Source organism: Ictalurus furcatus, chromosome 18 (assembly GCF_023375685.1).
Source record: "Ictalurus furcatus strain D&B chromosome 18, Billie_1.0, whole genome shotgun sequence".
In the NCBI taxonomy this organism is placed as follows: Eukaryota; Metazoa; Chordata; class Actinopteri; order Siluriformes; family Ictaluridae; genus Ictalurus; species Ictalurus furcatus.
Genome location: NC_071272.1, coordinates 279,593 through 295,785, shown reverse-complemented (window position 1 = coordinate 295,785; position 16,193 = coordinate 279,593). Strand labels below are relative to the sequence as shown.

Here is a 16,193-nt window from a genome sequence, read left to right as displayed (position 1 = left end):
CACTAGAATTGGAAAATACTATAAACTGATAAATCTACAACTTTTATTACTATAATAAAAAAAAATTATTATTAAAATAAAAATTAGGGGTTCATGCCCGAAGGGCAATTGTAAGGATTTTATTTACTTATTTATTATTATTCCGCCCTAAAACTGACCGTGCAGACCAAACTGTAAGGCCCAGAGAGCTGAGACTTTGAGGGAAGGTAATACCCCAGAGTACTACAGCATCACAACGTTTCGGCCCGATCGGCCAGATGGTGGCGCTATAGTGAGCATGCACGATTTTTGTCGGTATTGACGGTTGTATATAATGCAGTGTTTAGAACAAACACGACTAATATATATCAAATGAACCTCAATAAAATCACTGCAGTACAATTCTCTATGCTCTCTAAATCAATAATTATTAACAAAATGTGGATCTTTACATTTTGGATAGCTATAACTGGGTCATTTACAAAATGGGCGTGGTAAAATATACTCAAAAGCCTGTAGATCCTAAACGAAAAGTCAAATCTTCACGAAACTATGTGAGCATGTGCAACATATAATTCAAAAGAAGCATACAAACTTTTACGGAGACCGGACAATAGGTGGCGCTATAACAGTAAAAAAGCTTTAAAAATCGAATATTTCCTTAGTAAATTGCCTGTATTGGCTGTAAATTGTCTTTTCCATTTCCTGATCTAGGTGTCTACAGACTAGTTAACGAATACATTATGCCTTTTTACACATGTGCTTAAAGGCCTTAAAATGTGGGCTTGAGCAAGTGTACCCAAAAGCCTGTAATTCCTCAAGGAATACTTCAATCTTCTGGAAAGTAAGTAAGCTCATGCGTCATATGACTCTGAACAAGCACACAAAATTTTATGTAGATCGGGCAGTAGTTATCTCTAGAACAGTAAAAAAGGTGAAAGATTTCTTATGGTATTCTTATGGTAAATTCACTGAAATTGCCATTATAGACATTATAGACAACACACAGCAGAAGACCACTCTCCGGCTCTTTCTGCTCAATAATATTGTTCTTTTCACATGTTTTTTCTTTTGGAATCATATTTAGACATTATAAACTCATTATAATAACATTACCAATCAGATTTTATCAAGGTTTATCACTTCATTTGTTCATTGGAGGTATCAGGGTTAGGGTTATATAGGGTTATATGATTACAATCATAATTATATCACATTATGATTACAGTGAGATCGGGAAATGCTGTTATAAAGGGGAGACCCGAAGTAAGCATTTTTCTTACCCATCATTTATTTCAAGTATTCACCTCCACAACAAAATGTGTGTGAAACCTGAAAATGGTATTATAAAGGGGAGACCTGGAATAAGCATTTTGTTTCTTTTCATTCCTTATAGGATTGCACAATATTAAGTAACATCTTTTAACATCTTTAAGGGTCCTAAACGGCTTGAACCCCAATAATTGCTGCTTGCAGCTATAGTAATAATAATAATAATAATAATAATAATAATAATAATAATAATAATAATCCTTGCAGAAACAACAATGGGGTTTTAGCACTTCGTGCTTGGTCCTCTAATAAGAAAACATACAATCATTAAAGGGTTCCTCCCACTTCAGTGCTTGGGCTCCTAAAAATGTAGGACTTGTAAAGAGAAACAAGGTCAGGGTAAAAGATGCCTCTCCTGACTCAAAGGTAATTTTCTTGCATTGCAATGTACCCCGAGAGGCTCTTTCTAAATATGTACTTAAAATGGAACATGTTATTAAAGTGATGAAGTTACAGAGCCAGGGGACTGAATCATCATAAATTCATACAAGACACTGATGAAGAACACGATGACCTGATCTGTCACTTTTACATCCAGTGGCTTGGCCATGGTAAGGAAACAGGTGTGGGATTTGAGAGAGGAAATTGGTTGCACAGTGTAGACAAAACCAGGAATTGTCAGAGCTGCGCAATCAGAACTGAAACCAGGATCTGAGGATGTGCATGTAATAATGAAAATATATTTGTTAGTAAAATGCATTTGTTATGACTTGAAAGCACAGAATATCAGGCCATAAATGTTGATTGTTTCAGTTTTAGGCCTAATAGTAAAAATTCACACATACAGTTATATTTGTTTGGATGTGAACCCAGAATGTCGGTCTGTAAATAGTTAGGATTTCACACTTGTTTCCTTTTTTGATAAGCTCGTGATACGTGATAAATGTATGACTGACTTGAAATATTAGTGAAATTACATTGTATCCTTTGGTCTGGGAATGGAAAACATACAGTGGACCTTGTTTATCAATCTTTTAGTAATGTTTGTGTAAATGTTTATTTAAGCCAAACCAGATTTAAATTCTTCCAAGATTTTGGAAGCACTCATTTTCTTCAGTGATCAGATTCTGAGACGTTTCTTGTGTGACACCTTGTTAACGAAAAGCCTTTTTATAGACCGTCAATTTACTAACCCAGCTGATATTCATTTGCACAGATATAATTAATTACGGGTGTAATTACGTACGGATTTCAGCTGGTTCCTTGCCTTGGAGAACTGCTTTTTCTTAGCGTGTTCAATACTTTTTTCCCGTGTCATTCCACTTTATTAGTCATAACTTTATTTATAAACTTTAATGTTGTGAATTCTTTATTTCTAGATTTCTTGAGTTAATACTGATGTCTGGTGAAAATTTCATGTGAATAACCACACTGGAAATATATTTACTATATATGTATGTATGTGTATATAATGCTAATGTGTACATCTCTTTGTCTCTCGTTATATCTCTCTCCCTCTATTATATTAGCTTGCATAAGGTATTTATGGATAAAAACCAGCAGTACTTTACTTTGGCCTTGTTAATTCCATCTATGTTAAATCCCCTGTTGTTTCTGGTCTTGTGTCAACAGCTGCCTGGAGATTTTGGCAAGATGCACTTGACGGATCACCCACATCCGCCCGTGATGCCAGTACCGCCCAGCCAATCAGGATGCAGCATCGGCAGTGATTCAGCGAGCAGTAGCTTATCAGATATCTACCATGTAATGACTTGTTTCATTCATACACTTTTTATAATATCATAATGTTGTTCTACAAAAATTCACAAGGCGTCGCTCTTTTTCTGTATTATCTATCTCTATCTATCCTGCATTTTTTATCCTTTGTGAATTGAGTGAAAACAAGGGAGCAGTATAGATAAAGGAACATTTCATATTCTTCGGCTTAATTTTAAAAAGGCCGGTCATTTGAACCAACCGCAAGAGTAGGAATAGAACAATGGTGCATATTATAAGTGCATTTTAAACTCTTTTAGGCCACAGAGAGTGAAGTTGGTGACCTGGATTTGTCCGGGCTCCCAGAGGCACCTGTGGATTCAGATGATGAGTATGAGGAAGATGAAGACCTTGAGAATGCCTCAGATAATATACTTGGCCGAGATGTGGTGAGAGAGTGTCTGGAGAAGGAGCCAGCCGAGCGCAATGATGATGACATCGGTCAGCCTTTTTTCCTGTAAAAGTATTCATTAAAAATGGATAAAGTTCTGGCTCGGTATGCATAAAGCCAATCAGAGTACAATTTTGTGCCAGAAGAAATCAAGAAATTTACTTGGGCCTTATAATGGGAGCTATGTACTGTGTCCTTTAGCATTAAATAGATTAGCATTTAGGAGCGCTTCAGAGGTGTCTTGAACTGGTAAGAGTAGCAGAAGATGCACCGATACAGTTGAGGTCATAAGTTTACATACGCCTTGCAGAATCTGAAAAATGTTAATCATTTTTAAAAAATAAGAGGGATCATAAAAATTGCATTTAGTTTTTTATATAGTCCTGCCCTGAATAAGCTATTTCACATAACATGTTTACACAGAGTCCACAAGACACAATAATAACTGAACTGACTCAAATGAACCAGTTCAAAAGTTTACATACGCTTGATTCTTAATACAGACTCGTATACAACTATTACAAAAGGTGCAAACACTCACTGACTCTCAGGAAGGCAACATGATCCCGTGCTGTGAAAAAGTATTTTCCTGATTTCTTCTGTTTTTTATATCTCACACTAAATTATTTCACAAATTAAAACAAAGGCAACCTGAGTAATCACAAAATACAGTTTTTATTCACTGAAGCAAAAAAAGTTATCCAATAACAACTGGGCCTGTGTGAAAATGTATTTGCGCCCGTAGTTACTAATTCCCCAAATCTATGAAACTGCATTGATAATGGGGTTCAGCTGCACGAGACACAACCAGACCTGATTACTGCAAACCCTGTTCCATCACATCTACACTTACATAGAACTTTCTCATCAGCATGGAGTTGGTTAAAAGTCTTACTCAGTAACACACTGTGCCAACATTGAAGAAATTCCAGAAATGATGAGGAAGAAGGTGATTGAAAGACATCAGTCTGGGAAGGGTTACAAAGCTATTTCAGAGGCTCTGGGACTCTGAAGAACCACAGCGAGAGCCGTTATCTCCAAATGGAAAAACCCGGCACAGTAGTGAACCTTCCCAGAAGTGTCCGACTTTCCAAAACTCCTCTAAGAGCACAGCGATGACTCATCCAGGAAGTCACAAAACAGCCAAGGACAACATCAAAGGACCCACAGGCCTCTCTTACATCAATAAAGGTCACTGTTCATGACTCCACTATCAGAAAGACACTGGGCAAAAATGGCATCCATGGAAGAGTGGCGAGGTGAAACCCACTGCTAACCCAGAAGAACATTAAGACTCGTCTGAATTTTGCCAAAACACACCTTGATGATCCTCAAACCTTTTGGGAGAATGTTCTGTGGACTGATCAGTTGAAAGTGGAACTGTTTGGAAGATAGGAGTCCCGTTACATCTGGTTTAAACCAAACACAGAATTCCACAAAAAGATCATCATACCTACAGTCAAGCATGGTGGAGGTAGTGTGACGGTGTGGGGATGATTTGCTGCTTCAGGGCCTGGGCAGCTTGCAGTAATTGAGGGAAACATGAATTCTGTTCTCTCCCAGAAAATCCTAAAGGAGAATGTCCGGTCTTCAGTCTGTAAGTTGAAACTGAAGCGTAACTGGATTATACAGCAAGACAGTGATCCAAAACACAGGAGTAAATCCTAGTCCTGGAAGTAAGTGAAAGACTGATCTTCAGTTATCAGAAGCATATGGTTGCAGGTATTGCTGATAATGGTGGCACAACCAGATTTTAAGTTTAAATGTGGTTGTGTAAATGTTTGGAGAAAGGAAAATACTGCACTCCAACATAAGAACTATATCCCATCTGTGAAACATGGTGATGGAAGTGTCATGGTTTTGGTCTGATTTGCTGCATCTGGGCAAGGACAACTTGCCATTATTGATGCAACAATGAATTCTGAATTATTCCAGCAAATTCTAGAGTAAAATGTCAAGGCATCTGTCCATGAACTGAATCTCAAGTGAAAGTGGGTCATACAGCAAGACAACGACCCTAAGCACAAAAGTTGTTCTAGCAAAGAACGGTTAAAGAAGAATAAAGTTAATGTTTTGGAATGGCCAAGTCAAAGTCCTGACCACAAACTACTCATCAGCAGTAAGATTGGGAAAGCCAGATTGGAATTTGCAGAGAAATACAGAGATGAGCCATAAAAGTTCAGGAACAAAGATTAACCTCTGCCAACTGATGGAAAGGCCAAAGTGTGGAGAAAGAAAGGATCTGCTTATGATCTAAAACATACATGCTCATGAGTCAAGCAGGAGGTAGTGTTATGGCTTGGACCTGCATGGCTGCTTCAAGAACAGGCTCACTAATCTTTATTGATGATGGAACTCATGATTTTAGCAGCAAAATGAATTCAGAAGTCTACAGAAACATCGTCTGCCAATTTACAGAGAAATGCATCCAATCTAATTAGGAGGAACTTCATTATGCAGCAAGCCAACGACCCAAAAGACATTGACAACTCAACAAAGGACTTCATCAGGGGAAAAAGTGGAAGGTTTTTAATTGGACAAGTCAATCGCCAGACCTTAACCCAATTGAGCATGCATTTCACTTCCTGGTGAGGAGGCTGATGGGAGAAACCCCTCAAAACAAACAACAACTGAATGAAACCGTGGCACAAACCTGGAAAAGCATTACAAAAGAAGAATGCAAGTTTGGTGATGTCAGTGGGCCACCAGCTTCATGCAGTTATTCCAAGCAAGGGATCTGCAACCAAATATTAAATCTAATTTACTTTAAGACTATCTGTTCCTATACTTTTGCTCACCAAACACTGGGTGGTCAGACACCATGTTCTGAGCTGTTTAACACATCTAGATGTAATATCAGGAAATGAAAGCTGAAATTCTGATCTATTGTCTCATATTTATCTTTTCATCTCAAACCAAAATGTCTTCAGTGATGGCAAAAACAGCAGGATTGGCCTTGCTGTTCCAATACTATTGGAGGGGACTGTAATTGTTATTTATTTTTCTGATTTAGAGAAATATACTTTCCTTATGAAACATTTCCTTGCTAAGAACTTTTTTTTTTACTCACACCATTAAGCTACGAATTTATTTGCTCTTAAGTGCCCTATGTTTAAGGTTAATACTCAGAAGCTTTGTGCATACCAGCCGTGGTGATAAATTTCCCTTCACTGAAGAGGGGGGAAACTAACAAAATTTGAGTGTCCTGGTTTTAAGCTGTGTAGCAATTATGGATGTACAGTAGTAGTGATGAAAGTTGAGGGAGCGCTTAGAAAAGTAGCCCATACTCTCTCTCTCTCTCTCTCTCTCTCTCTCTCTCTCTCTCTCTCTCTCTCTCTCTTTCACTTTTATTCTCCAATTTCTCCAGAGCTGCTCCTAGAGTTCATGCATCAGCTGCCGGCATTTGCCAACATGACCATGTCAGTGAGGAGGGAGCTGTGTACAGTCATGGTCTTTGAGGTTGTAGAACATGCCGGCACCATCATCCTGCATGACAAACAGGAGGTAAGCGCACACCTCCTGATCTGGATGGTGAGAATCACCTGGGTTCCTGCTTGTGTATGTGTGCATGAATGATGAACTCATCCTAACAGTGTCACACAGGGACATGACAAAGTATATGCAATAAATCCTGCTTTCATAAACTGTCTTTCCCTGGAACCTTCGTGCAGCATTCATGCTGGATTAGCACTAGTTCCAAACGACAAGAAAAGAGATATTATGAGAGATTATACTGTAACCTAACAGATGTGTCCAGATGTGATCATTCTGTCTTAGAGGAGCCTTTTAAAGATGCCACCTTGTCTGTTACAAGCTAATTCTGTTGTAGCTAAACATGTTAATCTATTTTTTTAAGCCTCAATTCATTGTGGCATGGATTCCACAAGATGTTTGAAACATTTCTTCAATATTCTGGCTCATGCTGATATGATTGGATCGTGTCATTCTTGCAGAATGTTCACTTTAATGCTGTGAATCTGCCGTTATACCACATCCCAAAGGTGTTCTATCGGATTCAGATCCGTCATCTGAGAAGGCCACTGAAGAAGGTTATAGAAATACTCAAACAAGCCCGTCTGGCACCAACGATCGTGGCACGGTCAAAATCACCGAGATCATTTTTCCCCGTTCTGATGGTTGATGTGAACGTTCCCCGCAGCTGCTGGCCCGGATCTGCATGATTTTATGCACTGCTGTGACATGATTGGATGATTAGATAATTGCATGAATATATGTGTGTGTGCGTGTGTGTGTGTGTGTGTGTGTGTGTGTGTGTATACTACTTTTTCACACACACAGTTCTGTGAAAAAGTATTTGCCCCATCCTGATTTCTTCTGTTTTTGTGTACTGTATATTTCATACTAAATTTTCTTTTTTTTTTTTTTTTGCCTATGTCACATTTCTCTTTCAACACTGGAAAAGTGAAAAGAATCAATTTCAGCTAGCATAAACTGACAAATGCTACTGGAGTTTACCAGCCCCAAATGTTAAATTAGCCTGTTTACTGTAAATGAAAGAATTATTCATTATCATAATTATAATAATAGCAGGTTTTCATATGCTGTATTATAAAATGCTTAGCTATAATACCCTTTTAATAATAAAATATTCTGTCTTGCCACACATACCCAACATGATCTTCTCATTTGGCCCACTTGCTGGTGACATGATGCTCCTTATTTATTGGTAACAGGTGTTTTGTTGTGTTTGTAGTTGAACCTGTGGTATGTCATCCTGAATGGCGCAGTAGAGATAAGTTACGGAGACGGCCGAACCGAAATCCTCTGCATGGGGAACAGCTTTGGAATCTCTGCCTCCTTGGTGAAGCAGTGTATGAATGGAGAGGTGCGCACAAAAGGGGACGACTGTCAGGTACATCTTATTCATAGACCAGTAACCATTGCACTTTTGCTTCGTTATCTCAGAAACTCCATTCACTGTGTTGCCAGTGACTGAATTTCTTAAAAGACATTAAGCCTCTGCATCTTGTCTACATGTATGTATGAAAATCTGTAAGGACATTGTACATTTACCAGAAAACACAAATTATTATTATTATTATTATTATTATTATTATTATTATTATTAATAATAATAAGTATTCCAGTGAGACAGCAATATTACACACAAAAATGATGAGTAATTTTAAAGGGGAACAAAAATTTGGTGAAGTAGTAATTTAACTCTGTAAATGTGCGCCGTGGTTCACTTGATGAAATGGAGTTTCTACACTGCTTCCATTTTAAAATGCAAAATTGCACAAGTTTACTCAAAATAATTAGTTACCATCTGTCGTTTTTTTTGTGTGTAAAATGCAGCAATAATTTTGTATATGAGACAGAATCACGATTTCATAAGTTAAAAACATGTATTTATTATTAGTTTAAATACAATCTACTTGATTGATTCTTTTTTTACAGTGTAGCAAAAATGCAAACCTCAGAATGTTTATAGCTAAAGCAGGAATAAACAAATATTTAGATCTCATAGCATAGGTGTACCTAAACATAGCAGGACATTCTTGGCTTCCTGGCTTCTCTAACTGCTCACGTACATAAAAGAACGATGTCCTACAGGGCAGAATAATTAGCTCTGTGCTGTGTAAGTTAATCTGGGAGACCAGAGTTTTTCTATCTTAAGCTATTTCAGTGCTGTGCCACTCTGGCTCCACTGTGCTGCTGTTGGAATGGCTGTATATTGCACACACACGCTGTCCTGGAAATCTTGGAAAAGTCAATAAAATTGAGTTTCAGTTTCCAGACCTGGAATTTCACAATTTAAAGTAGCTCATTTTGGTCTATTGTGAAAAAATAAACACCATGTGAGGCCCGAAGAATAAATCAAATAACACCGCTCTGAATCATGCAAGCATCTCCTGATTGTATTGTGGCAAATAAAAGGCTTATTCATAATAAACGAGCAAAATATGTGGTCCTGAAACAATTTCTTTAAGGTCTGGAAGAGTTATAAAATTGCTGTGGTGTATGAGTGCTGAGTGACACACACTACACCAAATTCAAGTTGCTGTCTCATGATGTTTTGGCTCAGTTGGTGTGCATCGCCCAGGAGGACTACTGGCGCATCCTCAACCATGTGGAGAAGAACATGCACAAGGTGGAGGAAGAAGGTGAGATTGTCATGGTAAAGGAGCATCGTGAGCTGGATCGCAGCGGAACGCGCAAGGGCCACATCGTCATCAAGGTGAGGTTATTCTTTTTTTGATGAAACATGAACGACCTGATGTGCGCATTAGTGTAGCCCGGGACATGTCTAACTCGGCCGTGGTGTTTGGTTGTTATGGGGCATTTGGTGCTGCATGACAGAAGCAACTTGACTTTCACTTATTCTGGAATAATCGTAATAACCATTTACTTTTACCTTATTTTTCTCCTCTTACTGGTTATATATAACCTTATAGTTTTCCTATTTTATATCATATGGTGTTTGCTTTATATGGTATTTCTGTATCATATTGTATGATTCAGGGAACTCCAGAGAGGTTGATCATGCACTTGGTGGAAGAGCCTTCAGTAGTGGATCCGACCTACATTGAAGATTTCCTCCTCACCTACCGCACGTTCCTTTCCAGCCCCATGGAAGTGGGCAATAAGTTACTAGAGTGGTTCAAAATGGACAATCTGAGAGACCCGGTGTGTGTGTGTGTGTGTGTGTGTGTGTGTGTGTGCGTGTGCGTGTGCGTGTGCGTGTGCGTGCGCGTGCGTGCGCGTGCGTGTGTGTGTGTGTGTGAATGCAGCAGAGTGACTCCCACTTTTAGATAGCATTGATAAGCATTACTCTTTCTTTCGGAATGTGGTTTTACTTCATTTCTCTTTGGCGTTGCAGAACATGTCTTTCTTGCATAATAGTTTTGTTTAAATAAAAGTACAGTTTAGGAATTTTTGACAGATTTTGAAATATGATTGATTTCGAACTTTATTAACGTCTTCTGCTTTACGCAGGTCACACGGATAGTGCTGTTATGGGTGAACAATCATTTTAATGATTTTGAAGGAAACCCTTCAATGACACAGTTTCTAGAGGACTTTGAGAAGTTGCTGGATGAAGCGGTGAGACTTACTTTTACTAACGTCACTGGTGCACTCTTTGGTGATAAAGTGAATAAGGACTAACACACACACACACACACATACACATGCACACAAATGTTGGACCACAGTGAGATGTGTCACACAAGACCGTACATGCCAAACATATAACATGTGAGCTCCCTCACCCACAGAAAATGAACGGTCATTTGCGTCTGCTGAACATGGCTTCAGCAGCGAAAGCCAAGCTGCGTCAGGTGACGCTGCAGAAGGCAAACAGAGACTCACCTCTGCCCTTTAGCCTGCTAGGAGGCAGCGAGATGGGCTTCGGCATCTTCATACACGAAGTGAAGGACAGCAAGGCCACTGAGGCTGGACTCAAAAGAGGAGATCAGGTAAAGTGGCTTTCATGAGAAGCTGTTTCTGAGAAATAAACTATAGTTATGGGTGTCTTCAATTACATTAATTACTCAGCTCAGAATATTTTCCCAAACTATTCACTTCCAAGTTTTTTTTTTTGTTTTAAATTTTTTTGTGTGTGTTTTGTAAGTTTAAGGTATGCTCACTTTAGAGTATGAAAACGTGTGACATTTTGCTGTGTTTCGCAACATGTCCAGGCTCCTCCATAAAACTCTGTTAGAGTGCGAACATGTCTGCAGAGATACACTGTAGTTTTGTGGAGTAAATAATTTTTAACATTTGTATGTAGAACACAATAGTTGTCCTGCTTTTCTCTCTAATTGCACGTGTGGGCCTTTCTCAGATAATAGAGGTTAACGGCCAAAATTTTGAAAACATATCTTACTACAAAGCTGTGGACATTCTAAGGAACAATACTCACCTTTCTCTCACCGTGAGGACCAACATCTTTGGTATGTTTAAAACAAGAACCTCCGATCACACCTTACACTCTGCTTCTAGAGGGGAGAACAAATATTTTTTTGGAAACTGAGTTTGCTATTACAGCACTTGCTCATGTGTGGATTTTAATCATTCTTGCTCCAGTCTTCAAAGAGCTTCAAAAATGTATGAGGCATGACAAGAAGAGCGGAGCCCCCCAGTTTCCTAAATTTCACGAGAAGAAGGGCAACCGCTTCTCCATCGCTGAGCTGCCAGGCGACATGGAACTTCCCACGGACAGCAAGAGTCACAAGAAAATGAAGGCCCACACCGTGTCGGCTGGACGCAACAAGATCCGCAAGATGCTGGAGAAGACCAGGTTCAGCATTCTACCTCCAAAACCCTTCAGGTATGGTTTAGGTTCTCAGAAACATAAATTTGATCTTTTAATCTTGTATTGAAACAAAGTATTTTAAGAGACCTTGAATCTCAAATTAGCACTCAGAGGAATGGGGGCTCTGATATTAATTGAAGTTGTTGCATGTTTGGATCTATATGAACTGTATGAATATTGGTAGAATTATTACTCTTTTTTGGTATTATTCTGTTAGTACTGATGTATTATGGTCGAGTCCACTGGACGGAATTAAAATCGCAGGAAGCACCCATGTCTGAAGGTCTATCCCCATGTTCTGTGTGCGTGGGTGTCCGAGCTGTTTGTATTGCTCTGTGCTTTTCATAACGCGTGTGTTTTACTAACGGTCACTTATCTCCTGCCTTCCGACTGGCTTCACATACACAGGGGACTGTTTGGGTAAGAGAAACGCTCACTCAGCTCTCTGTTCTTTTTACTGTTTTTCTTTCTCTTTTACGACCTGCACGATCATTCTCTGTCTCTTTACCTTTCTTACACTCCTCCTCACCCTCTTGCATTTCTGACTTTCTTTCACTCTGCCATTCCAAAGCAGTACTAACGGTCTTGCACCATTATGGGCAGATTGGTTTTGAAGGAAAACTGTACATTAGAGGTGTGCGTAGTGGGGGGAGGGGGTTAATTTATTGAATGAATGATCTTTTTTTTTTTTGTCCATTTCTGGGTAATTGCATTTGGTTTCAAATAACTACACCAAAAACATGATTTTTGCCTCTGAACACCACCATAATGGATGGTGATTGTGTAGACTGTCAGCTTTAATTCGAGGAGTTTAATTCTTATTCTCTCTCTCTGTCTCTCTCTCTCACTCTCACTCACTCTCTCTCACTCACTCACTGTGTGTTATGACAGTGCGTACTGCATACTTGTACCTGTGTGTTTGTGATGCATGATTTTAGACATGGTCATCAGGCCCATGTTGCATGTGTATTCAGCAAGCATCAATCTCGAGATGATTTACTAGGAGACTGACAACCCACACCATGGAAATGTTACTATATGCATAAATCTTAGTCATGCTAAAGGTATCTCTCTCTCTCTCTCTCTCTCTCTCTCTCTCTCTCTCTCTCTCTCTCTCTCTCGCTATTCCATTCTTTCTCTGATTCTTAGTGATGTAGGCATAGGCCAGTCTCAGGATGACAGCATTGTCGGCACAAAACAGTGCAGGCACAGTGTAGATATCATGCCCATCATGGGCAGTCTGTCCTCCAGCAGCCCTGATTTACTGCAGCCGACAGCCAGCGCACTCAGCTTCTCAAACTCCACAGGTGAGGCCGATCACTTCCTATTCACTTTAAAACTATTTTCAGGTGAATGTGAAATAAAATTGTTTATTATTACGAGGATATTATAGAAGCATTGTCCTATGTTTATACTTGCAACCAGCATGAAAGTGAAAGAAGGCACGTAATGACCGTTTTCTTAGTTCCAAGTATCAAAATTAGGATGAGAAATGTTTCCCTGTTATCTGAAATAAACTGACGAGCCTGAACAGGAGAGGAGATGCAGTTGGAAGTTGGAAACACATTGGTCTTTTTCAAGTCTTCAACTGCCCAGGTTCCGTGAGCCTGTGCCCTCTGCGGTCTCGGATCCCTGTTCTCGGCTGACGGTAGTGGAACCCGATTTGGTCTTCTGCTGTCTGAAACCCATCCGGTTCAATGAATTGTGCATTCTGGGATGCTTTTTTTCTCACCACGTTTGTAAAGAGTGGTTATTTGAGTTACTCTAGCCATCGTGTCAGCTCAAACTTGTCTGGCCATTCTCCCCTGACTTCTTGACCTCTCTCATCAACAAGGTGTTTCCACTCACAACTGCTGTTCACCTACACAATATTAGGCAGGTGGTTTGTTTTAATCTTATGGATGATCAGTGTGTATTCGCCTAGGACATGTTATCTGTTCACACTAAACATGTCCTATGTGTGTATCTCTCTCTCTCTCCATCTATCTATGTATATGTATATATGTGTGTGTGTGTGTGTGTGTGTGTGTGTGTGTATATATATATATATGTATATGTGTGTGTATGTGTGTATATATATATATATATATATATATATATATATATATATATATATATATATATATATATATAATATAATATATTATATATATATATATATATATATATATATATATATATATATATAATATATGTATATATGTATGTGTGTGTATATATATATAAATTATATATGTATATATATATAAAGCACTCAGCAAAAAAAGAAACGTCCCTTTTTCAGGAAACTGTATTCTAAAGATAATTTTGTAAAATCCAAATAAGCTCCACAGATCTTTATTGGAAAGGTTTTAAAAAATGTTTTTCATGCTCGTTCATGCCCCTCCAGGTCTGCATGCAAGAGTTAAAAATTTTATTAAAACATCATAAAAAGCAGAATCCTGACGGTTAACTGCAGCATTGGCACATCTCAAAATCTACTAAGTTGTAAACACACATTTGAGTTGTGATGAATCTCTCAGATCAAGAGAAGGATGTTTCTTTACCAAGTTCTTAAGGCCAGGCCTGCTACATCTTCTCCCCATCATCATCCTGTCTTTCCGTTCACTTCATCTCTCGCACACTTTTCTTGCTTTTTAGCGACTGGGATCTACCGTGAGCATGAGTAATTCTGTGTAGTTCTCCTTCTCATCTTTGGTAATGTTCATTTGCTTGTGCATAGGAAGCAGCTTTTGAGCATATTGTTTCTAGCTCTTCTGACTTATGTATTGAAAATGCCCAATGACCATTTATTTAACTTTACTAAGCCATGTTTAAGTAGTGATGGCATATGACCCACGAAGGCTGGTTTTCTGTTCTTTTCCATGAACAGATGTTCCAGATCAGGTGATACGTGTTTTCAGAGCAGATCAACAGAGCTGCTACATCATCATCAGCAAAGACACAACAGCCAAGGACGTGGTCTTGCATGTAGTTAAGGAATTTGGCCTCATCGCTGCTCCTGAGACCTACTCTCTGTGTGAGGTGTCGGTCAGTTCGGAAGGGGTCATTAAACAGTGTCGTCTACCAGACCAACTCTCCAAACTGGCAAATCGCATCCAGCTCAATGGCAGGTGAGATCTAAACTTGACCTGCTGCCTGTTTAAGGGATTGTTTAAGTTTCATTGACTGAATTGTCCTGTCTTCCTCCATTTTATCTGTTGTATTGTTTGGGTTCGTGTAAGTGCCGTTTGTAGTTTATTTCTCTTTCCTTCCCAGCAGTCTGGCTCGAAACAAGTTGCTTTGTGTGCTTTATTAATTCCTTGCAGACGATCTTTTCTATTAGACCACCATTTAATGTCCATGAACTAATCATAAAACTGCTTTTTGCAACAAATTTTATTTTTTTAAATAAACACACTGTACATTACAAGTCCATTAGCTACAGCATGGTTCTCTGGGATGCTCTTCAATCAATGTGTAAAATTAAACTCCATTTCTGATCTCAAAATATATTGCTGCCCTTTAACACCCAGGAAATCTCTTTGCACTTATTCCCTTTTGATTTTTATATATTTAAAGCTGGTCTTACTCAGTAACACACTGTGCCAAAGCTGAAAGAAATTCCAGAAATGACGATGAAGAAGGTGATTGAAGTACATCAGTCTGGGAAGGGTTACAAAGCTATTTCAGAGGCTCTGGGACTCTAAAGAACCACAGCGAGAGCCGTTATCTCCAAATGGAAAAAGCCGGCACAGCAGTGACCCTTCCCAGAAGTGACGACCTTCCAACTTTTGAACAGGATGATCGGTGTAAATTCTTAATATTTTGTGTTCTGGGAGACATGTAACGATCTCATTTAGTGTCTGACGGTCAGTACTAAATGGAAAAAAAAAAAAAGATTTTTAAATAAAATAATTTACATTGTTATTATTTACAAAATCATCCTGTTCAAAAGTTTACATCCCCCTGGCTCTTAATGTATCGTGTTACCTTCTTGAGCATCAGTGAATGTTTGCACCTTTTGGAATAGTCGTGTACGAGTCCCTCAGTGTGAAAAGATGGATCTCAACATCATATAGTCGCTGTTGGAAAGGGCTCAAATGTGCAGAAGATGCTGGAAAAGTAAAGAACGTGCAGGACCTGGAGGATTTTTTGAAGAACAGTGGGTCTTGAATTGACAGTTTCTCATTGCATTGTGCCAGTTGCTAAAAACTCTAGAATGGATATAAACACAAATTTCACTGGGTAAATGAAATTGCCCGAATAGCCAGACATCACTCTCCGCAAATAGGTTCCTTGTCTCCTTAAAAACTTGCACATACAGTGTGTGCCTTTTGTGCAATTTCACTTACATTTCATCCGTGTCCCCTGTCGGCACCTTGTATTCAGAACAAGCTAATACGTTGTAGGTTCATTGATCTAAAGTAAATACCTGTACACACACACCTGTTAATAATGCAGATTGTTGTGATATAAAAAAATAAATAAACCATGGTAAATAATGTCTGATCT

The 16,193-nt window shown here is 38.8% G+C and overlaps 1 protein-coding gene across 2 annotated transcripts in view; it reads left to right on the top strand.

Moving 5' to 3' along the window:
* Nucleotides 1-16,193, top strand: part of rapgef6 (Rap guanine nucleotide exchange factor (GEF) 6) — a 42,326-nt gene that overhangs the window by 10,403 nt on the left and 15,730 nt on the right. For both annotated transcript variants that reach the window (XM_053648681.1, XM_053648679.1), the window contains exons 4-15: nucleotides 2,884-3,015; nucleotides 3,288-3,468; nucleotides 6,786-6,922; nucleotides 8,133-8,291; nucleotides 9,468-9,620; nucleotides 9,905-10,069; nucleotides 10,379-10,486; nucleotides 10,660-10,860; nucleotides 11,229-11,337; nucleotides 11,471-11,714; nucleotides 12,849-13,006; nucleotides 14,572-14,812. In XM_053648681.1, coding sequence (XP_053504656.1) covers nucleotides 2,884-3,015; nucleotides 3,288-3,468; nucleotides 6,786-6,922; nucleotides 8,133-8,291; nucleotides 9,468-9,620; nucleotides 9,905-10,069; nucleotides 10,379-10,486; nucleotides 10,660-10,860; nucleotides 11,229-11,337; nucleotides 11,471-11,714; nucleotides 12,849-13,006; nucleotides 14,572-14,812 — 1,988 coding nt within the window. The remainder of the gene's footprint in view (nucleotides 1-2,883; nucleotides 3,016-3,287; nucleotides 3,469-6,785; nucleotides 6,923-8,132; nucleotides 8,292-9,467; nucleotides 9,621-9,904; nucleotides 10,070-10,378; nucleotides 10,487-10,659; nucleotides 10,861-11,228; nucleotides 11,338-11,470; nucleotides 11,715-12,848; nucleotides 13,007-14,571; nucleotides 14,813-16,193) is intronic.